Source organism: Nuphar pumila, chromosome 2, assembly GCF_984573655.1.
Source record: "Nuphar pumila chromosome 2, dmNupPumi1.hap1.1, whole genome shotgun sequence".
NCBI lineage: Eukaryota > Viridiplantae > Streptophyta > Magnoliopsida > Nymphaeales > Nymphaeaceae > Nuphar > Nuphar pumila.
In genome coordinates, this window is record NC_143250.1 from 130463812 (window position 1) to 130486381 (window position 22570).

The window sequence follows — 22570 nt, forward strand, 5'->3', positions numbered from 1 at the left end:
ACTGAGTCGTCATGGGAATCACGACAATTGTGTTGTCACTCCTTCTGCAAAAGAAATAAACAACGAAAATATGCCTTGTTACCTAGGCGAGGTCGTCAAACCACAATAGAAGGAAAGAGAATTTTATTAAAATGAGAAAAATAAGATTTTATTGATCTTGACAAAGAGGTGGGGGACAAACAATTTGCCACCATTCACGATAGTCGGCAGACACTCTAGGACCTGGAAAGATTTTGAGAGAGACAAAGGAATCCCAGCCGTAGCGGGCAGAATGATATGCCCCGGACCATTGTGCGGAAGTGAGATCGAACTCTGTCATAGCTCCTGATAACAGTCGGGCTTCAACATACTGCTGCCTTTGAGAGAACTGCCGAACACATCTCTCTGGTTGATAATAAGTGCAGAAGAATGGTCCCAGCAACTTGAACCGCTTGCTATAAGCGTACGTATATCTGGGAGGAGATATTTGCCGATCAAAATAGTCCCAAACAACGTCATCCTCTTGAATATTGTTGATCATAGACCGGTACTGCGCCACTGGAAGGAGTTCTTGACCATTGTATCTGAAAGAGCTTGCTCGGGCTGGAACGTGCTGGAAAAACCAGGACTGAAGTGCGTAGATGCATCCTTCAACTAAAATGGACTCTCCGAGTGAGAATCGAGTCAGAGCTCGATAAAGGAAGGCGAGCGCTGCCATGGCTATGGAGAGGCGATTGGTTTGCCGACTTCCCCATCTCCTCATAAGCTGGATTATCCTGATGTCCATGTAGTTCTGTCCATCTGGGAAAAGGGACAGTCCTACAGTGCATAGAACCATTGCATTCTGAATCTTTTCTTTGGCTGTTCTTGAAAGCGAGCTGACTTCGACGAAGGTCCCGTACTGGCGGTACAACTCAAGTAGGTCAACATATTCATTTCCTTCTAACTGGATCAGAGGCCAAGATCGGCGGCCTGTCATACGAGCTAAGGAGTCTCGGGGGTCCAAACCCTTGACATTGATAAGGAATTTATGCTCTAATGGGTCGCTTGGTCGACCAGCTGGTTCTGGTAATCCCATGATTTCTGAAAATTCATCCATTAAAACAGTCATCTCTCCCCACGGGAACCAGAAGGTACACGTTCGAGGATTCCATCGCTCCGCCATTGCATGGATCAGGTTGTCATTGATGGTCTGCTTTCCGACTGCTGATGTCAGCTCTAATCCGCACTCGCTCAAATGGTCCGGGAACATTCGGGAAAAGCTCTTTAGCCAGGAATAATACCACCGGGGAATGAAAGTTCCGGTGCTAAGGGCTCGATGTTCAGGACGACCTTGTCGCACCTCGAAGGAGATGTGACCTTCAGGAAAGATAGGATCGATTTGACTGGATGCCATCGAACTGAAAACAGAGAAAGACTCAGAATGAGACTTAGGAAAATATGAGAAATTTTGAAAAATTTTGCAGGCAGGATAAAAATGCAGCTAGAAATTCGAGATCCAGTAGAAAGGTAGAATGTAAAATCGCCTGGAGTTTTGAAAGAAATTGGATATTTGAGAAAATCATCCAGGGTTTGAGAAAAACATCTTGTGGAAAATAAGGATGTTTTGAAAAAGGCCTAATGAGTTAAAACATTGGGAAATAAAGAATTGAGAAAATCATACATACAATCTCATCCTGCACAAACATTCATGCACATTCAGCATTCCCTAAAAGGCTGACTCTAGATGCATCAATTTGAAAACAGCTGTAGGACCCTAATCCTAACTCTAGGTTCAGATCATCTTTGTCCAATCCAGTTATGCCGATATACCCGAATCGAAATCCGAGGTACGTGGCATAGAGTTTCAACTCCGGTTCTAAGGTAAGGTTTTCCAACATCCTTGAGCGCCTACCGATATACTTCGGACTGTGGCCCGCGGTACGTGGTAGGGGGGTGTTAACCCAAATAGTTGGCCCAGTTGTGAGGCTCTGTCCCGAACTATGGTTCTGGAAGAGAGCCCAGCAACGTGAAGACCGGGTAATGATAGGTAATTGGAGGTTTTGAAAAATGATCACATGCAAGAAATAGAGGGCTCTAAGTCCTAGAGAGATAGACTTTTGAAAATCTTTTGAAGAAGCATACATTGTTTGCATTCAGATCCTAAATTGAGGAGGATTGTATTTAGACCTAAGTCTATGTGAGCATGAAAATATCTCCTCAATATGGTCCTACCAAACCATGCCTAAGCTATATGCAGTCAATGTCAGCTAGGTCAGAATCTAGGCTCCTAGGCTCACATGATATTGAAAGTAAAAGAGCTGACATTTTATGAACATAATTTTGATAATTGAACTAAATCAAGCATAATTTAGGTCAGACAAGGACAGGTCCCATCACGGTCGCCAAACCTGTTATCGTCGCGAAATTTTTCCCCTGTCTTCCCTTCCTTGCGGAAGAGAGAAAGAGGAAACGCTTTCGCGCTTCAAACTTTGACCGGATTTTGGAAAATGTTTTTGAAATACTCGCCTCCGTTTTGAAAATTGCGGGAAAATCCATGGGATGGGGCTCGACCTGTCGGTACGAGGTTCGACCGTTCCTGCCGCCTTTAACAGGGGTAATCGAACCAAGGACCAAAACTATGCTTGACTTAGTTAAATTATCAAAGTTATGTTCTATCCTAAATGCACAGAGAATTCAGGCATGTGCTATGAGATTTTGGAAAATGCAGCTTGGGAAACATGATGTATGCTTAGAAAAACATTTGGAGTTGGAAAGAATCTCTCAGGAAAAAGGTCAATTTCTCAGGAAACTCAGATAAAAAAGGGGTTTTTGAAAACATGAGAAAGCTTATAAAGATGTGGAAAAATCAGAAATAGTTGAAAATCTTGGGAAAATGGAAGTGATTCTTGAGAAAAGATGAACCTTTTGAAAAGGGAAACACTTCTTAGGAAAACTTGGACTTTGAGAGTTTTTTTTTTTTAGGAAAATGATGGAAATTCATAGGAAAGCTCATTGGAGAAGGAAATTCAAAACCTGGGAAGTTGAAATCCTGGGAATTTTACCCTTTTGAAATACTTGGAAATCGATTTTGGATCTTGGAGAAAGATTGGAAAACTCTTTTGAATCTCTTAAGAAAATATCATTTTCCAGGGAAAACTGTGGAAAACTGTCTTTGGAAAACCGATTTTTGAAAAATCCTTAGAGTTTCTTGAGAAATCGATTTCTTGAGAATGAAGTTTTCTTGAGAAAATCTTGAGAAAATCAATGATTTCATGATGCAAATGACATGAGTGAATGAATGCACTTTGAGAAGATTTTCTGAGGAATTGGTTGGAAAATGTGCATTAAGTCAAGATAAATCCTTCACATATCCTGACTGTGGTCATGAATATGTTCAGAATTTAGTTGATTTGATGCACATGATTTTGAAAACTTTGGAAATATGATGTGCATTTTAAGATAGCCTAAGAGTGTAGGCTCAATGTGACTAGTAGAAAGATGATGGATCTGGGTCTCGTCCATATTCCGACTAGGGCCGTAAATATGGATCCCACCGAGTCCATCAACTCCCTAAGAGTTGGTGCACGTGCCATTCATGAACATCCATAGTGCTTTTGAAATAAAATGCATGAATCATAGAAACATGATATTGCATAAAATCAAACTATATGATATGCATCCTAGTCTAAGCAGGAAATTAAATCTCTTATTCCAAAATTTACATTATTACATCATTAAATAAAGGAAATAAAAGAAATTTGCAGACTTCAGCTCCTTCTTTGGAATGTCCCTGCCAAGCTTGAAATAAAGTTAGCTCAAATATGTGGGTTTTTCCAAGATTTTCCAATAATATTATGAAATTATTGGATTTAATTGGATATAAACCCTATTCTCATGCTTCCTTGATATTTGAAATGATGAAAATGCAAGAAATTCAGTAGAAAACAGTTTGAAATTCGGAATTGTGGTCAAAATGACCAAAATACCCCTAATTATAAAGTTATACCTTTAAAATCAGGGTTTTTTGAAGGAAAACTTGGTAAAATTGAGATTTCAAAATTCAAATTGACTCAAATGATGATGAGATGCAGTAAGGGACATGATGACATGCTGCTAGACACATTAAGACTGTAAAATCAGAATTTGGTATTTTGCAATTTATCAAAAATAACGATTTTCGCTTGTTTTTCGCTTGGATCCGGGTCCTGCGGGACCCTGTTTTGGTATTATGGATGATCCGAACCTCAAATGGATTCCAAATTGCACCAAATTCGGTATGAAGCATCTACTTACTTTGATAAACAACCTAGAATGCTAAAAATCATGAAATATGATTTAAATGCCAAAATTCAAAGAAAGTCCTAAAATGATGGATTTTGCCTATGGATCCGAACCAAATGCAATGCCTAATATGATAATGCAAGATTTACACCATGGAAACTTCTGATATTTTGCAGACTGCTAAAAGACCCGAAATGGAACATTTTTGGTTTTTACAGCCTCGGGATTTGAACCATGGTGAGTTCAATAACAGGGATTTAGTTCAGACAGAGGTAAAAATCACACTAATCTGATGTAAAATGGTAAAAAAATACAAAACGGCCATGGAAATTTATGAAATTAATCAGAGCTATGCACGACACCTACATGAACAACTTTCATGTTTATGACTTCGGCATTTGATCAACATAAACACCGATAAAAATATAACTATTCCTGCCTAAACTAACAGAACAGACAAATGTAGCAAAACAGGGGGCTGACAAGAAAAATCCGAAGCAGGGGTCAACACTGTTCTAAAAATTACAGGCTTTCAGATTCAAACAGAGGACATCTCGGACACCACTTTCACTTTTTACAGTTTCGGATTTGGAGCAACACACAAAGAGAAACCATAGCCCTAAGTCGATCCAAGATCTCAGAGGCCCAAATTAGGCTCTGACACGTGTACCGACATCTCGGATTTTTGTCAGACATTAAAAAAAATCAGAAAAATCTGATAAAATCATATTAAAAACTAGACATTCTCCCGAGTTCAAAACATCTTTCGGATCGAAAATCGGATCTCCCATGAGGGATATCTCGATTTTACAAGTCGGAAAATGATTTTCAAAACGTATCCCGGGTAACAAAACCCGACTTGCCATTTTGAATGTTTACCGCAGTAAACAAATCCAAATGGCTCCGAATTTTTGGCAAAATTTCAAAGACACCTAAGGGCGCATTCCGTGATTTTTTTGGGATTTTTAATAAAAAACAAATGCATGAAATGACGTGTGGACTGACTGACAAAAACAGAGACCTACTGAAAATAAGCAGAATTGAAATAAAGGCTAAATTAATCCTAATTAATTCATGAAATATGCTAAATGAATGAAATAAAATGCCAATTAAACCTAGCTAACTATATGAATGTTAAAAATCATCAAGGAAGCATAATGAAACATTTTTATGTATGTCGTTTTATGAGAATAGCTCAATCCATCCCTCGGATGAGCTCTTTCTTCAAACGACCCCCGATTCGAATTATGGAATCCAATCAATGAGAAAAGAAGTGCACCTTGCTTCGTTACGCAGCGTAGGAGCTCTTGAAAGGGGCAGCTATCACGAGCTTCCTTCGTCCTTCGCTCCGAGCTTCGGATGGTCCACCAAAATCAACCTCTGTTGGAATTGAATTGGCCACAGCACGAGCTCTACTCCACCTTCTTCAATGCGCCAAAGGGGGCACGATTTCCACAGTTCAAAATCTGATTCTAGGAAGGCTAGGTCGGATTTTCCAAGTTCACCAGAGCTAAAAATGTGATCTCCTTAGGCTGGGCGTGAACCCTTGTTTTTATAACTTTTCTGAAAAATTTTGAAATTCAAACAGGTTCAATCTGAGCCCTCCATGTGGCGCCATCTCAGGGGGTGCCATCTGAGGGGTTTGAAATTCGAATTTGTCTTCTGCAGGGAGCCCTCAGGTGGCGCCACCTCAAAAGGTGTTTTAATTTTTGAGAAAATAAAAAAAATGGAAATTTTGTGGGTGAGACACCTCAGCAGGGGGAATTTGGAATTTTTCAAAAGTTAGCTTGATTCTCTCTGCAGGGAGCTCCTAGAAGGCGCCACCTCAGAGGGTGCTCTCTTGGAATTTGAAATTCAAACTCACCTTTTGTAGGGAGTCCTCAGGTGGCGCCACCTCATGGTGGGCTACCTTTATTAAAAATAAAATAAAAAATAAAAATGGAGCCAAGTGGAGTCCTGGAATGGTGCCACCTCAAAAGGTGTTTGACACATGTCAGAAGGTCAGAGCAGTGGGCTCAGAAGGCGCCACCTCAGAGGAATTTGAATTCTACCTTTTCTGGAGAAAGGAGATCTGGACATGTGGCGGACAAGTGTCAGATGTCTGGAGAGGCTTTCTCAAATGACGCCACCTCAGGGGGAAGTTTGAAATTCAAATGGAGGTTGGCCCTGGAGGAATGGAGGATGGACATGTGGCGCCACCTCAGGGTGGCTCCTACAATGCCATGTGGCAAGAGGGAGGAAAAAGAGGGCAGTGACATGTGTCTCCTACTTTTCTGAAAAAAGTAGGGAGAGGACATGTGTCCTCTACTTTTTCTGAAGGAGTGAGAAGGAGACATGTGTTACCTACTTTTTCTGAAAGAAGCAGAAGATGACACGTGGCAGAGGGATGAGAAGGAGGGAAGGGACATGTGGCGCTCTCATAGGCCATCTGGGAAATCAGAGCTCTGGATTTTCGCCACCTAGTGCCCTGTTTGAATTTTAAATGGTTTGCTTTTTCTGAAGAAGGCCATGAGTGACATGTGTCTCCTACTTTTCTGAAAGAGGTAGGGAGAAGACATGTGTCATCTACTTTTTCTGAAAGAAGCAGAGAATGACACGTGGCAGAGGGGAGAGAAGGTGGGCCAAGCCATGTGGCGCCATCTCAGACAGGATGAAAAAGGTAGGAGTTCTTGATTTTCGCCACCTATGGGGATTTTTGAATATTTGAATTCTAGCTTTTCTGAAGAAAGCAGAAAATGACACATGGCACTTGCTTTTTCTGAGGAAATGAGAGCTTGCCATGTGTCCTCTGCAGGAGACACTCCAGATGGCGCCACCTCAGAGGAGACAAGCCTACCTTTTTTGTAGGAATTTAGGAGTGACACATGTCTCCTACTTTTCTAAAAAAAAGTAGGAAGAAGACATGTGTCAGGCTACTTTTCTAGAAGGAAGGAGGGGTTGACACGTGTCCTCTGCAGGAGACACACTTCAAGTGGCGCCACCTCAGAGGAGACAAACTCCACTTTTTCTAGACAGGACAACCTATGACACTTGGCATCTTCTGGTAGTCTTTGAAATGACACATGGCGCAGGATGGATAGGGTGACACATGGCAGATAAAATGGGATGACATGTGGCGGCTTCTTAGGGTAGCCCCACACTGACACGTGGCAGAAGAGGGAACGTGACATGTGACACCAACTCTAGGTGAACCCTATGCTGACACATGGCATGTAAATGGGAGGAGAGAGTGGCACCAATCCAGGGGACAAGGCTCCTATATTTTTGGGTTTTTCAAAATTCAAATTTTCAAAAGGAAAGCTTGTGTGACACCACCTCAGTGTGGGTCCCACATTGCTTCTTTATTGAAATAAGGATAAAACCACAACTTCTTTTTGGAATTTTCATAAAATCTGGACTAATGGGCAAAACAGGAATTTTGGAAAGAGTTGGCCCTTGTAGGGCGATTTTGTAAAAGGAGGATATTTGAAATTGTAAAAAGGGGCAAAATCTGAGGTGAAGTGACTGAAATCCATATTGAAAACTATCCAGATGGTTTTCCTGAGAAAATATTTTGAAATTCAGAGCCCTAGGGGTAAAATGGGAAGAATTGATAATTTTGAAGACCCAGGGTTTTGAAATCAATTTTGAAAATAGTTAAAATTCGAATCTGGATTGAAAATTTTGAAATCAAGAGTTCTGGACCTCGAAATGACATGCTGTGCCGTGCAGTGATTTGAAATGCTCATGCAATGATATGCAATGTCATGTCTTATGAAATGCAATCTTGAATCAAGACTTTGGAGATGTCTGTCTCCTTTCAGGAGTAAAATCTTGAACATCTGAGATAAAAATAGAGAAAATTTGAGAGTTGCAGATGAAATTTGGACTTTTGCAAGGTCCGAGCTCAGAAAATGACCATTTTGCCCTCCAGCGATTTCAGAGGCTGGATGATGATGTTTGGTGGAGATGTCGGGGAGGTGAGTGAAAATTTGGGGTGTTTACAGTAACATGAGTGCTGTGAAAACAGAATGTTAATATCACTTTTTGTTCGTGGAAGCAGCAGGCTGTGTCGTGATTTTTTTTCAGTCGTAACATGAGTGCTATGAAAACAGAATGTTAATATCATTTTTTTGTTCGTGGAAGCAGTAGGCGTGATTCCCTGCTGTGTGGAAACATATGTTGTTTGTGGGAAGCCTTTAATTAGTACAACTGGGTCGTAGTATTGGCTGATGTGTGATTGTACCACACACTATTGTCTGGGTCACTTGTCGCCTGTCAAGATTTCATTTCTGGTGTGGCAGCCTGTGTAGTCGTGGACTTGCCTGACGTGTGATTATAACACACGCTGCTCACGTGAGTAAGTCTGATTTTTTTTTTGCAGCTGAAATAGGATTCAATATTCAGTATGGGTGAAACTTTGAAATGTGATTCCAAAATTGAACATATTGGGGAGTATAAGGCTTTTGCAAATCCCTTCTCGTATGGTTCTTCTGTAAGGTTGAATGAAACTAACTATGCCAGGTGGTCCAGAACTTTTATGATGTCGGTATCTGGACATCGTAGAAAACATATTTTGTTGGAAGATGAACCTAATGAAAAGGTTGGAAAATACGTTACTTGGGATGAAGATAATGACATAGTTATGTCATGGATCATGAATAGTGTCGAACCCCATATTGCAGATGGTTTAATTTACTATCATACAGCCAAACAGATGTGGGATAACCTTCGAGATACGTACTCACAAGAGACTAATGTGAGTCGTATCCTGCAAGTCGAACAGGAGATATATAATTTGCAGCAGGGAGATCAAACCTTGGCCCAGTACTATGCCTCCGTCAAAGCTGCGTTTGAAAGACTCAATGCTCACAAGCCTCTTTGTTGTTCGAAGCAAAAGGATCATCAAGAACAGACTATGGTTGCTCGGTTTCTTACAGGTTTATCTTCAGAATTCTCTGTTGCAAAAGTCCAAATACTGACTGGATCAGATGTCCCTACTCTTGCTGATGCATACAATCGTCTGAGTAGACTTGCGATTTCTCTTCCACAATCTCAGTCTGTGACCCAGTCATCTGCTCTAGTTGTCTCATCTGGTTATGGGCGTGGAAATATTCAGAATATCAGAGGACGAGGTCGTGGGCGTGGTATAGGAGGCAGAGGAAAACTTCAATGTACATTCTGTGAAAAATCTGGACATTTAGAAGATCGTTGCTGGGTTAAGCATGGTCGGCCAACCTCTTCTTCATCCAAGTCATATGCTCCAAAAGCAAATGTTACTACACTAGAGGCAACAAATGTACATGATAATATCTCTACAAGTGACAATATCACCCTCAGTCGAGCAGAATATGATGAGTTGACAGCTCTTCGACCTTCGAGTTCCACCCCGCCTGTAGCCGGTGTTGCCTACTCAACAAGGAATCATCTTCATCTGAATGATAGTAAGTGGATTATTGACTCTGGTGCATCCAGACACTTGTGTGGAAATTCGCTTGTCTTTTCAGATCTAAAGGATATTATTATTCATCGAGGAGTCTCATTAGCCGATGGAAGTTCCTCACCGGTTGTCGGTCAGGGAAATATTTCTATATCCTCTACCTTACAGTTGAAAAATGTTCTTCATGCTCCTAACTTTCCTCAAAGTTTACTCTTTGTTAGTTTCTTTACAAAAGAACTAAACTGTAGAGTAATATTTGATCCGATGGGTTGTCTTTTTCAGGATTTGCTGACGGGGAAGAAGATTGGTGGAGGCTATGAAGAAAATGGAGTCTACTACCTACATCATCCAGTGGGTAATGTTTATGCTGCAGTGGAACATTTCAGTCCTGTTCAGTGGCATCGTCGTCTTGGTCATCCTTCATTGTCAAAGCTTCGTGTTGTCTTCCCTCAAATTCCTTCAACTACATCATTTCAGTGTGAAGCATGTCAGTTGGGCAAGCATCATCGAAGTTCGTTCCTTTCGAGTCAGAGTCAGTCTAGTCATAAAGTTTTTGAACTTCTTCATGCAGATGTATGGGGTCCTAGTAAGATTCCTACTAGGACTCAGTGTCGATATTATCTTGTTATTATTGATGATTTCTCTAAGTTGTCATGGGTGTTTTTAATAAAAGAACGATCTGAAGTTTCAAGTATTATTAAATCCCTAATTCTTGAAATAAAAACACAATTTGACTCTGTTGTCAAGATTGTTCGCACTGATAATGCTCTTGAGTTTAAATCGAAAGTTCTGTTACAATTTTACCAAGATCATGGCATTCAACCCCAAACTATCTGTGCCTATTCATCTCAACAAAATGGGGTGGTTGAGCGAAAACACCGGCACCTGCTTGATGTTGCTCGGACCCTTATGATTCAATCCAACGTTCCTGCGTTATATTGGGGTGATGCGATTACCACTGCTTGTTATCTGATCAACCGCATGCCTTCATCTTCTGTGGGTGATCAAATTCCATTACATATCCTAAAACCTAATGCCCCACTCTTCTCTTTCTCGCCAAAAATATTTGGATGTGTTTGTTTTGTACACAAACTTGGCCCTGATCGTGATAAATTAGCTGCTCAAGCTACAAAATGCATATTTATAGGTTATCCCAAAAATCAAAAGGGATATCGATGTTATGATCCTATTTCTCGCCGAGAGTATGTCAGTGCGGATGTATTTTTCTTGGAATCCACTCCATATTACTCTAGTACCGGTTCCCTGCTGCAGGTTGATCCAATTGAGTCTTTTCCATTACCTATACCTCCTTTTCCTTTGGAATTTGTGCCCTCATTACTGAACCAAACCTCATCATCTTCAAGATTTAATAATCCTCCATTGGTATATGTGCGTAGAGCTCCACCTCCGCAAGTGCCTTCATCTTCTTCTTCCCCTGAGGTAAGTACTACTGACAATAGTAATCTTCATGATGATGATAACAGGCCTATTGCTCTACGCAAGGGGACACGACAATGTACCTTATATCCCATATCTCATTTTGTCTCCGATACCAGAATTGGAAATCAGATGAAAACTTTTATTTCAGCCTTATCTGCTGAAACTATTCCTCTGAACTATCAACAGGCAGAGCTTGATAATCGCTAGAAGCTGGCTATGCAAGAAGAAATGGATGTTTTAGTATCTCAACATACATGGGATCTAGTTGATTCCCCAGCAGATGCTGACATTGTTGGATGCAAATGGGTATATACAATAAAGTACAAATCTGATGGTTCTATTAAAAGGTACAAGGCCAGATTAGTAGCAAAAGGGTATACTCAAACATATGATATTGATTTCTTTGAAACCTTTTCTCCTGTTGCACGGATGGGTACCATTCGTCTTGTTCTCTCAGTAGCTGTCCCATTCGTCTTGTTCTCTCAGTAGCTGTTCAGCATGGTTGGAGCTTGTGCCAATTAGATGTGAAAAATGCATTTCTATATGGGGATCTATCTGAGACCGTTTACATGCAACAACCTCCAGGATTCGAGGTTCAAGGGGAGTGTCAGAAGGTGTGTAGATTGAGAAAGACGATTTATGGCTTGAAACAAAGTCGTGCATGGTTTCAAAAATTGTTTGAAGTGATGTCACGCTTTGGCTTTAATAGGTCAGCGGCAGATCATATACTATTTATCAAGAAAACTAACTCAGGCATAGTTGTTATGGTGGTATATGTGGATGACATCATTCTTACAGGAGACAATGTGAAAGATATTGAAGCCACAAAGGCTCATCTTCAAAAACACTTTGTTACAAAAGACCTTGGTTCACTTAGATATTTCCTGGGTATAGAAGTTGCTAGGAGCCGTGAAGGGATGGTTTTGTCTCAACAGAAGTATGTTCTTGACTTATTAAAGAAAACGAGAATGTTGGGAGCTAAACCAACAAATATTCCCATGGACCATAAAGTTCAGTTGTTTGAAGAAGGGTCAAAACCGGTTGATAGCAAAAGCTATCGCTCCCTAGTAGGGAAGCTACTGTATGTAACTGTGACCAGGCCGGATATTGCTTTAGCAGTAAGCAAAGTTAGCCAGTTTATGGACAAACCAACTGAGGTACACTGAAATGCAGCTATAATGATTCTCAGATATCTAAAATCTTCTCCTGGAAAGGGGTTATTGTTCAGGAAAGGTGGAACTCTGGAGATAGTGGCCTATTCTGATGCCGACTATACAGGATCTGTAGTGGATAGAAAATCTACCACAGGATTCTGTGTGTTTCTGGGAGACAACTTGATTTCTTGGAGAAGTAAGAAACAAAATGTGGTTTCTAGGTCGAGTGCAGAATCAGAATATCGGGCTATGGCCCAAACAGCTGCTGAATTGATGTGGGTTCGTACTGTTCTTGTAACGCCCCAAAATTTCGAACCTTATAAATTCCTTGAAATAGTTGGAAAATACCTTTTCTTTACAGAGTTTATTTCTAAATCAGCGGAAACAATTTCTTTTAAAAGAAAAAGGACGGGTTTGACAACCTTGGGCACGTTAGCGAGAAAAACAAAGATTTACCATGGACGATCTGCAATAATACTTAGGAAACCATTCATTCTATTTGAAGAGAGTATCAAGTTTGTACAAAATTTGGGTTTTCTCAAGGGAAAACCGTATCAAAAACCAAAAATGTCAAGGAGAAGCACTACGAGCAGAAACAGTGGATCCTTAAATCATCTCGCAGTCGCGCCATCGCCTGATGCACCTAATCGTCACCTGTGCCCATGAAATGGGTTAGTTTTGCGAAAAACTAGCAGGAGAGTACAAAGACAGAAAGAACTAAATTAGGCATAGATAATTTATGCAGCAGGTAGTAACGAGCGAACTAAGCAGATAGACTGGAGGAATAAGCTAAGTACAACAAACTGAAAAGGGTGTGCATGCTCAATTTAGTTATTACTTGATAACCGACCATGCGGGTACATACATGGCACGTGAGTCGAAACAGTCGAGTCCAAGCCGAGTGTTCATTATGTTAAGTATTTTAATATACCTCGGTTGTCTGACTGAATCCTATTCCTATGGAGACGATCGATGGTCGAGAGAGTAAGTCCCCAAGGCCAGATAGGGATGCATCCAACTTCTGCAGAAGTGTTAGGCTAACTTATGTAGCCCCTATCCCTCCCCTTAACCTCCGATGACTGGGGAAAAACGGGTCTTTTGCCCTTTTTTGAAAGCCATAAATGGACTGTCAATCGGAGTTGGTACCCTTCGTCCTCTCTCTTGACGAAGCAAGGTTGAAGTAAGCTCGACGGGGTTTCTTAGCCGTTGCCTCATTCTTCATGCTCTGGTCCATTAGACCGAAACGAGCATCTTGCCTATGAAGGCGATCCCACTTTTATATGTGTTTTCAACAACCTGCACTAAGCATTAATCGAGGTCATAAGACTCTCTCATCCAATCGTCGTAGTACTAACATGTCTCGCATGTTTTAGAAGTACGCTTACGAGAAAAGGTATACAGGTCCTTAATAGGAGCCTCGGGAGTGTGTTTCGCAAAGATATAATGTTTTTTTTTAAAATCTATTTTAACATATCAAACCTTTCGAAACCACACACAATCTTGCCAACATAAGGCATGTGATTTTCTCGAATCTGACATCCGATGACGCAGTGTCTGGGTGCTATGTAAGTCACGACACTGGTTTTGGTAAATGGGTTTCACAAAAGAACCTATCACCCAACAACTTGGTCTTGCTCCAGATCAAGGGTTTTCCCAAAACGTATCGGGTGAAAAGAGGAATAGGTATTCCTCTCGAATACTCTGAGTCTATGGCAAGGAAAAGAAACAAAAGATAATAATGCGAAAAGGAAGTGCCTGGGCGCGAAGCGCGACGGCAAACAGGAACTGCGAAAGCAAGGGACAAGGATCGCGAAACCACGTCCTTGAATCAAAAAGACAGTAAATAGTAACTATGAAAGCAAAAGCCTGGGCGCAAAGCGCGACGGCAACAGAAACAGAAAGTGCGTAAGCAAAGGACAAGGACCGCGAAACCGCGTCCTTGAATTAAAAGACAATAAGCAGTAAATACGAAAGTAAAAAACCTGGGCGCAAAGCGCGACGGCAAACTGAAATGCGAAAGCAAAGGAGAAGGATCGCGAAACCGCGTCCTTGATTTAAAAGTGTACTTATATACATGTAAGTATATAAATATATCATTAAGTCCTTTCGATTATCAATTATTTAAGCTTGATTTAATTATTTAAGTCCTTGTGCAACTTCTCCTACCTTGGAGTATTGCGAGAATGAAGCCGTCTACGAACGTAAGTGATCGTCGGTTTAGTTCGCGGGGCGCGAACGGGCTCCGTTGCGTAACACTGCAAAAGTACGTAGTTTAGCATGTATAAAATGAAGATAGGTAGGGAGAAAGCTCGGTTTCTCCGCAACTCAATGCAGGGGTCATCGGCCCCTACCGTTACGAAAGAGAACGGGGTAGAGTCCAATGACCCATGCCACTAAAAGGAGATGGGTGCAGGGGCCATCGGGGCCCTTGCTGGGTTTTTAAAAGGAGGGGCAGGAGCCTTCGGCTCCTGCCAGCCTTCTTAAAAGAAAGGGGCAGGGGCCGATGGCCCCTGCCAAAGGAACGAGTAGGGAGGAGGGAGCGCAGGGGCCAAAGGCCCCCCTGCGGCTCAAAAGGAGAGGAGGTCGGGGAGTGCAGGGGCCAAAGGCCCCTGCCGAGCCCTTGCTCGACAGAAAAGAGACAGGGGCCTCTGGCCCCTGTCGGTTTAAAAGAGGGGCAGGGGCCAAATGGCCCCTGCTTGGTTTCCGAGGTGTGGGGCAGGAGCCTTCGGCTCCTGCCCCCCCTCTCTTAAGGGGAAGGGTAGGGGCCATCGGCCCCTACGTGGAAAGGGAAGGGCAGGGGCCATGGCCCCTGCCGGAAAATTAAAAGGGCAGGGGGCTCCGCCCCCTGCCTGCTAAGAAGAGGAAAGCAAGGGGGGCGGATCCCCCTTGCTTGTCAAAAAAAGAGGAAGGCAAGGGGGCTGAGCCCCTTGCCTGTCGAGATAAGAGGAAGGCAAGGGGGCGAAGCCCCTTGCCTGTCGTGAAAAAAAGAGGAGGAAGGCTCGGCAGGGGCCACCTACCGGCCTTCCGGCGAATCAGGGGGAGGAAAAAGGGGGAAAAAGAGGGGGGAAAAGGAGGGGGCTACCTGGGTTGCCATGAAGGGGGGTTCGCCGGAGAGGGTGGCGCCGTGAAGAGGGGGGGGTTGTCCTGCGTCGGCAAAAAGGGAGAGGGAGATGGAGTCGGGGGAAGAGAGAGCAGAGGGGAGAGAGACGAGAGATGAGAGAGAGAGTCGGGGGGGTCGGGGGAGGCTCGTAGTCCGTCCCCTCTCCCCTCTCGTCTTTTAATAGGGAGGGGGCGCACACAGGGCTCGCCCCCTGTGTCGCCGGAGGCTCCCTCTGTGGGCTGCCAGTCCCCTCGAAAAGGGTTTTCGAGGGGCTGGCACAGGTTGGATCCGGGTCGGGTCTGGACCCGACCCGGGTCCGATCTTAAATTTTTTTTTTTTTTTTTTAACTGGTTTTACAGTTCTTCATGATCTTCAGGTGAAGGATTCCTCTCCTATGACCATGATGTGTGATAACAAGGCCGCCACATATATTGCGAACAATCCTGTCTTTCATGAGTGAACAAAGCACATTGAGGTTGATTGCCACTATGTAAGAGATATGGTTCAAGTTGGTCATATCACTACCAAATATCTAAAGTCGGAAGACCAAGTTGCAAATATGTTTACAAAGCCTCTTGCTAGACCAAATTTCTCAAAATGTTGTGACAAGCTGAGCATGATTGATATCTATGCTCCAGCTTGAGGGGGAGTGTTGAGACTAAGAGGTTTTTAGTTAAAAGTTTTTCTAAACTAGAGGTCATTTGAATTTTAATGTTAATGAGGGACTTGAGTGTAATTTCTTTCTTTGGACTCTCTCTATTTAATATAGAGATTAGCCCTAATCTAAGGAATCGAGTTCTCTCATTTCTATACAGCCGTTTCTCTCTCTCTCTCTCTCTCTACCTCTGTTTCTGTGTTTGTTTTCAGATCTTCTACATAGACCATATGCAAGAACATAACAGGAATAAAATGACAGAATTTAAAAATGTTCTCATTCTAAAATATTACACTTCTTTAAATGTAAGGATTCAGAAAAAAAATAAAATTTACACAAGTTTTTAACTATATCAAAACTTTTGCCTGATCCCTCCAAGAATCGTACTAGGTAAGAGTGGAGCCTTAAGCCACGCAGCAACCCGTGTTTCGCTTCAATCCTCCACGAGGTTATCTGTAAATATTGTAGGGCATCAACCACATGCCCATAGGAAACCAAAACTAAACTTGAAGAATGCAATTCAAGTTGAAATGTTGAAATCAAGTATAATTCTCATCGTTTTAAAAATGAGAGTCAAGGGAATCCACATCATAATAAGAACATGATATTCAATCACATAAACCATCATTCATATTACATGGCATTCATAATCACATCACTTGTATGCATGAAAACTCCAAATCATTCTCATTTTAATTCATGACATTAAATTTCATATTCATTCGTATACATGATAATCATTTGCATAAATGAATGAAACTAACAGTTTATAGCATACTCCAAAGTGAAGTAAAAGTGCAATATATCATGTAATGTCATCATTCACTTTCTTTATGCTAAAAAAGAACATACTAATGTCCAACTTATGATTAAGGCATGCATTATTTCAATTAAAATTTCACATATCATGTATCAGAACTTTTATGCACTTTGCATTCAAATATAATAATAGAACAGGTCCTATCTTGACCCTTCCCATGTGCCTTGCACACACAAGCACCTCACGTGCATCAACCAAGCCCTTAGCTTGTAACAACAGGTTAAATCACATGACCAATCATAAACATGTCTTTTCATTCACATGTGACAAAATTCGTATGCAATAATCATGCAAACTTAAAAGTCTCTACATGTTCACAATATATGATTATGCATGGAAGCAGTTATCCTAAAAATCTAATTAATTGTTTTTCTTGTTATTCAAACCCATCTGTTACAAAAGAGGGTATAGACATTCAGAAACAACCATAGGAGTATTTATTATTCTATGTATTTTTTATTGCCCTCCTATGGCTTAACTGGTTCTTTCTCGAGCGATTCAACCCTGCAGTGCAGCGGTTGGGAGAATGGACCCATGGTCTCAGGTCTTGGCCTACGCCAAACCAAAATCGTCGACGAAAAATCGGGCATGCATCCCTAACTCTGCAGAGCTGTGATACTACCACCTAGGACGCACTGATAGACCTATCTCCTAACCTCCGTGGAACGGGGATAAGAAGCGCCTTTAGCCCTCGAAACACATGTTCCACGAGGCTTATACCGCCCTTCCCTCTCCCGGAAGGACACGAGATCGAAACGGATCCAACCATCTCAGAGAGCCCAGCCTTGTTGGGGCCTAAAATGGACCCATGGTCCGGGGTTATCTTTATTATTAAGTCATAGGTCAGAGCCAAACATTACATTCTCACAAGATAACCCTCTCTTGCCCTCATGCATGAATTCAAAAGCCTATGCCATTAGCATAACTTAAACTTACATGCTCTCATGCATGATATCATAGTCCATGCCACTTACAGAATTCAAATTTACATGCTCTTATGCATGATATCAAAATCTATGCCAGTTGCATAATTCAAATTTACATGCTCTCATGCATGTTCATAACATAACAGATTTGTATTTACTTTCATGCATGACCCTATCATGTCATGATTCAACTATATATGCTCACATGCATGATTCAATTCTAACATGATTTCATGCATGATTTAATCTCAACATGCTTAACACAAGATGCACTCACATAAGCTATTATGCATACATAGATAATTCCACAATTCCATGCACAAAACACATTGCATCATACTTGCACACATTAACAGGATATACAAAAAATGTAATCATATTCACAAGCATGATACATTCATTTTAGACATGTTTTCATGATACAAATTTCACATGCATGGCAAGCTCAATAAATAAATAAATAAATACAATAATGTCATGCAAACATTTAATATAGTCAATTCAAACACTGCAATACAGTCAACTATTCATTTCACATCAATGTCAAACATGTACCTGTAGCAAATACAATTTAATATCCCGCTAACTACAACCATGTCCAGCATGGTCTCCAAACTACAATTGTCAACAGTCCTAAATATCCACAACTAAGTGAGTGTGTGAGCAGGGGAGTGTTGCATTCAAGGAAGTAATTAACATGTGGTGCACTTGCACCACTTACTACGGATATTTACCCGATTTGCATGCTTTTGCATTTGCATTTTTCTTATTTCTTTTTGCATGACATTTTTAACCGCATGCGATGCTTAGCATTAAGCATCGCGCAATATGCTCAGCTACGTACCTGCAACGAACAATTATATATACAATACAATACAAATGTGACGAAAGGTAAAACGAAACTCAGGATTCAGAAAGTCCAGTGCAACTGTCGCACAACACGATCTACTCGTCCCTCTCGCAACGAGAGAGCGCTACCGTGCTACACAAACAACAATAACTTTTTTCTAAATACGCTTTCGCTTACGAGCGATAAAAATCCACACGACATTCGGTAACCCGATTGGCGAAAACCGAAAAGCAATACCCTGAGAAGTCCAAAACAAATCGGATAACCGTGTGGTGCAACTTCACGGCTGCACACTGCCCCGTGCATCACCCCAGTGATGACACAACCATCGAGGTACTCAATTCCAATGAAATATTTATATATTCCTATTGGAATCAAATCTCAAATACGAAAACCAAATCGGAAAGAAACCAACAACACAAAGGTACTCTTGTTGTCATGCACAACAACCCTAAACAATTTTAAACCTAACACCCCAATCCGATATACACCCTGAACAAAAATGAATCACCCCCCTTTCGATTTACACAGGAAATCCTAGTTTTCTGAAACATCAAGCAGAAAATAAAGAGCAAGGTGTGTTGATCACGCAGTCAGTGACCCAGGCAACACCGAGCATAGACAAAATGAAAAAGAAAACAAATACTACGCTACACAAAAAGGGTGGGCGTCCCTATCTCCGCGAATCCCAGTGCCCACATAGTGCCGGACAGAATGTCGAGGCATAAAAAAAATTGCAGCAACTATAAGGCATGCTTACGATTACGGATGGAATACAACAACAAGATGGATTTCATAAGTTGATTGTAGAGAACCACCCTGGTTCTCAAAAATCGAAGGGAAAAAGAAGGGGCTTCGTTTCCCCCAATGCGCAGACCCCATCAGTAAAGCATAGAGAGAGGAGAGTCGGGTGTTTCGGGGACGATGGCAACAACAAAAAAAGGGAAACAGGATACAAAATAAAAACCAATCACGATAGAAGAAAGGAAAAAGAGAAAGCAAAGGGAATACCCTTTCTGCGTTGATGAATCATGCAAAAGTGGCGAAGCAACGAACGATCGACTATGGTTGGGGCTCACAACGGTGTGGCAGCAGTGTCAGGGTCGCAACAGCAAATGGTTTCAAGCGGATGGAAGGAGGACAGCGGCGGTAACATTGAGGTTTCCAGTGGTACTTCGATGAAGAAAGGAGGACAAGAATGGCAGACAATGATCTTGTGTTTTTCGGCGACAGCGGATTGCAGCGGTAGCGCAGAAACTCCCGAACGACGTCCAAACCAGGGGAAGAAGAAAAAAAAGGGAAAAGAGGAAGAGGAGGAGAAGGTCGTGATGGCGGTGCCGCATGGGAGTTGGAGAAAAGAGGGGAGGGGAAGGGAAGAATAGAGTCGACCGGCGGGGGTCGGCGACGGCGCCGCTCCGGCCGGTCTGCAAACGGGGAAGGAGAAGAAGACTCGGGGAGGGCGGCTGCGAAAAGTGAAAGGGGGAGAAAAGGGTTAAGCGGGGTTTTAGGGTTTTACGGGAGGTGTTATCGGGTCCGGTTCGGGTCCGACCCGAGGAACTAAAAGAAAAACGCGAAAAAAGAAAAAAAAAATGTTTGTAAGTTAAAACTATTTTTTTTTATAATGCAATGGTTAAAATAAAACTAGCTAATCACTAGGATGAAATTATTTGGTGGCTAATAATCCTATTTTAGACAAAATTTTCGATTTTAAAGATAATACTTTATTCCATTAAAACATTTCCAAAATAAATTTTATGACTAAAATGCCCTTTTTACTAAATCATTCCAAGAATCATTAAAATATGTCCTGTTACGTTCGCAACACCTCAAAAAATGCTTAACTGGATTTGTAACTCATTAAATTGAATATTTTAATGACATTTTATTTACGGCAATGATTGGAATGGCCATTTTACCCTTCTCTGTCAGAATGATAGGATTAATAATATAAAACATACAAAATTGACCATAAAAGATAAAAACACTTTTTTAACTCGAATTAAAGTAATTCCTTTCTTTGTTTTCTCTTAAAAATTTACAGGTTTTACAAGAAAACACTTGAATAAATGTACAAACTAAAACCTTTGTTGTTATGTAGCTAATGTAATTTTTTTTTCTTGATGAGAAGCTAATGTAATTGTTGTCAAGAGTTATTATGGAGCAACCCTTTGAAGATATCTTTAACCATTTAACTTGTTTAACCTTTTAAATGCAGGGGAATGGCGTATCTCCATAATGAACCTAATGTCATTATTCATAGAGATTTAAAGCCAAGGTGAATTATATTTGCCTTGCTTTCATTAGCTTATGTGGGATTATATTTAACATATACTCGGTTACACTGAACCATGTAAATTTCAGGAACGTGCTTTTGGTCAATTCGAATGCAGACCATTTGAAGGTTGGTGATTTTGGCCTTAGTAGGCTCATAAAAGTCCAGAACTCTCATGATGTGTATAAACTGACTGGAGAAACCGGAAGCTGTGAGTTCAAATTTGGAATGTTTCTTCTCTTTTAGAAAGTGCCTCTTGCCAATTCTGCTTTCATTAACTTGTCCATTGCTTTTCTTGGGAATAATAGATAGGTACATGGCTCCTGAAGTCTTCAAGCATCGAAAATATGACAAAAAAGTTGATGTCTTCTCTTTCGCAATGATACTATATGAAGTAATTAATCTTTTATTTTGAATAAATTGAAGATGTATAACTTTTTGCAATGTCTAAACTACAATCCCTGTGTGTTGCTATAGATGCTTGAAGGAGATCCTCCTATGTCAAACTATGAACCATATGAAGCTGCCAAAAATGTTGCGGAGGGACATCGCCCATCCTTTCGTTCCAAAGGTTACCTGCCTGAGCTGAAAGAGTAAGTAGTAAATTTTGGAATATGGATGTGCTACTATTGTGGAGCAGAGTAACCAGAGTTTTCCAATTTCCCATCCAATTGCAATGCACAACTGCAACATTTTTGTTTGTGGTCAAAGTTTGAAATGAACCGGGGAGGAAAGTGCTTATGTTGTACTGATATTTCTTTGCTTTACTGGGTATCTATGGCTTGCCAATTGCCAGTTATTTGGAGTACAGTGAATACATGCGGTTTTACGTCTTCTCTTTATAACCTGGCTTCTGGATTTATAGGTTGACAAAGCTGTGCTGGGCAACTGAACCAAATAGGCGGCTTTCATTTCTGGAAATCCTTAAGAAGCTTGAAAAGATCAAAGACAACATGCCACAAGATCATCATTGGAACATATTCACGCAGTAGCTGCTGGATTATTAATTTAATATTCACTGCAAAAGCATATTTATGAAATTAATCGAATATAATTATGCTGATGCATACTGGAAGTGGTGCAGTTCATTTTCATGGAAATACTTTAACCAGGCTTGGACAAAGGCTTGTTCTGAAATAGCTAAAGGCACACGTGTAGTCAGAATAATCATCGAGGTTGTCAAAATGGCTCGAGCTAAAAGAATCATGGAAGATTCATAAACATCTTCACCCAGACTCGTGTATGAACTTGCATGCTTGGCAAATATGCTACGAAAACAGCCTTTTCTCTTGTGAAGTTGTTGCAAACATATTGACACTGATGTATAAATAAAAATGGTTGCTGTATTTCCTTCTGTGATATGATGTTTGACATAATATAACATTTTCTGGGTTGAATAGAGCCAATCACCGAAAGCTAGATCTTATTGTACGAGATGTTCAGCATAATTTCTTCTAAGAAACAGCATAGTTTATTTACAGCCATAATAGGTTCAGATAATGTCATAAGAATCATTTTTAAAGAGGGAGAGGAGTCAACAGTTTATTTATAGAAGATATGCATGATTAAAACGAAAAATGAAGCTTACCCCCAAATTTTGGATAGTTATGAAAAAAGTTGCAACTATGAGAAAATATTAACCCTTTAAGTTATTTTTTTATTCGGAAGATGACCATGTACAACAAAATTGAT

The 22570-nt window shown here is 41.0% G+C and overlaps 1 protein-coding gene across 1 annotated transcript in view; it reads left to right on the plus strand.

Annotated features, from left to right (window-relative positions):
- The window catches only part of VIK (VH1-interacting kinase), a 154868-nt gene extending 132633 nt beyond the window's left edge, over nt 1-22235 (plus strand). Inside the window, exons 7-11 of the mRNA XM_089996820.1 lie at nt 20822-20881; nt 20968-21089; nt 21187-21272; nt 21356-21471; nt 21744-22235. Of these exons, the coding sequence (XP_089852946.1) occupies nt 20822-20881; nt 20968-21089; nt 21187-21272; nt 21356-21471; nt 21744-21870 (511 nt within the window). The 3' untranslated portion in view covers nt 21871-22235. The remainder of the gene's footprint in view (nt 1-20821; nt 20882-20967; nt 21090-21186; nt 21273-21355; nt 21472-21743) is intronic.
- Nucleotides 22236-22570: the final 335 nt, after the last annotated feature.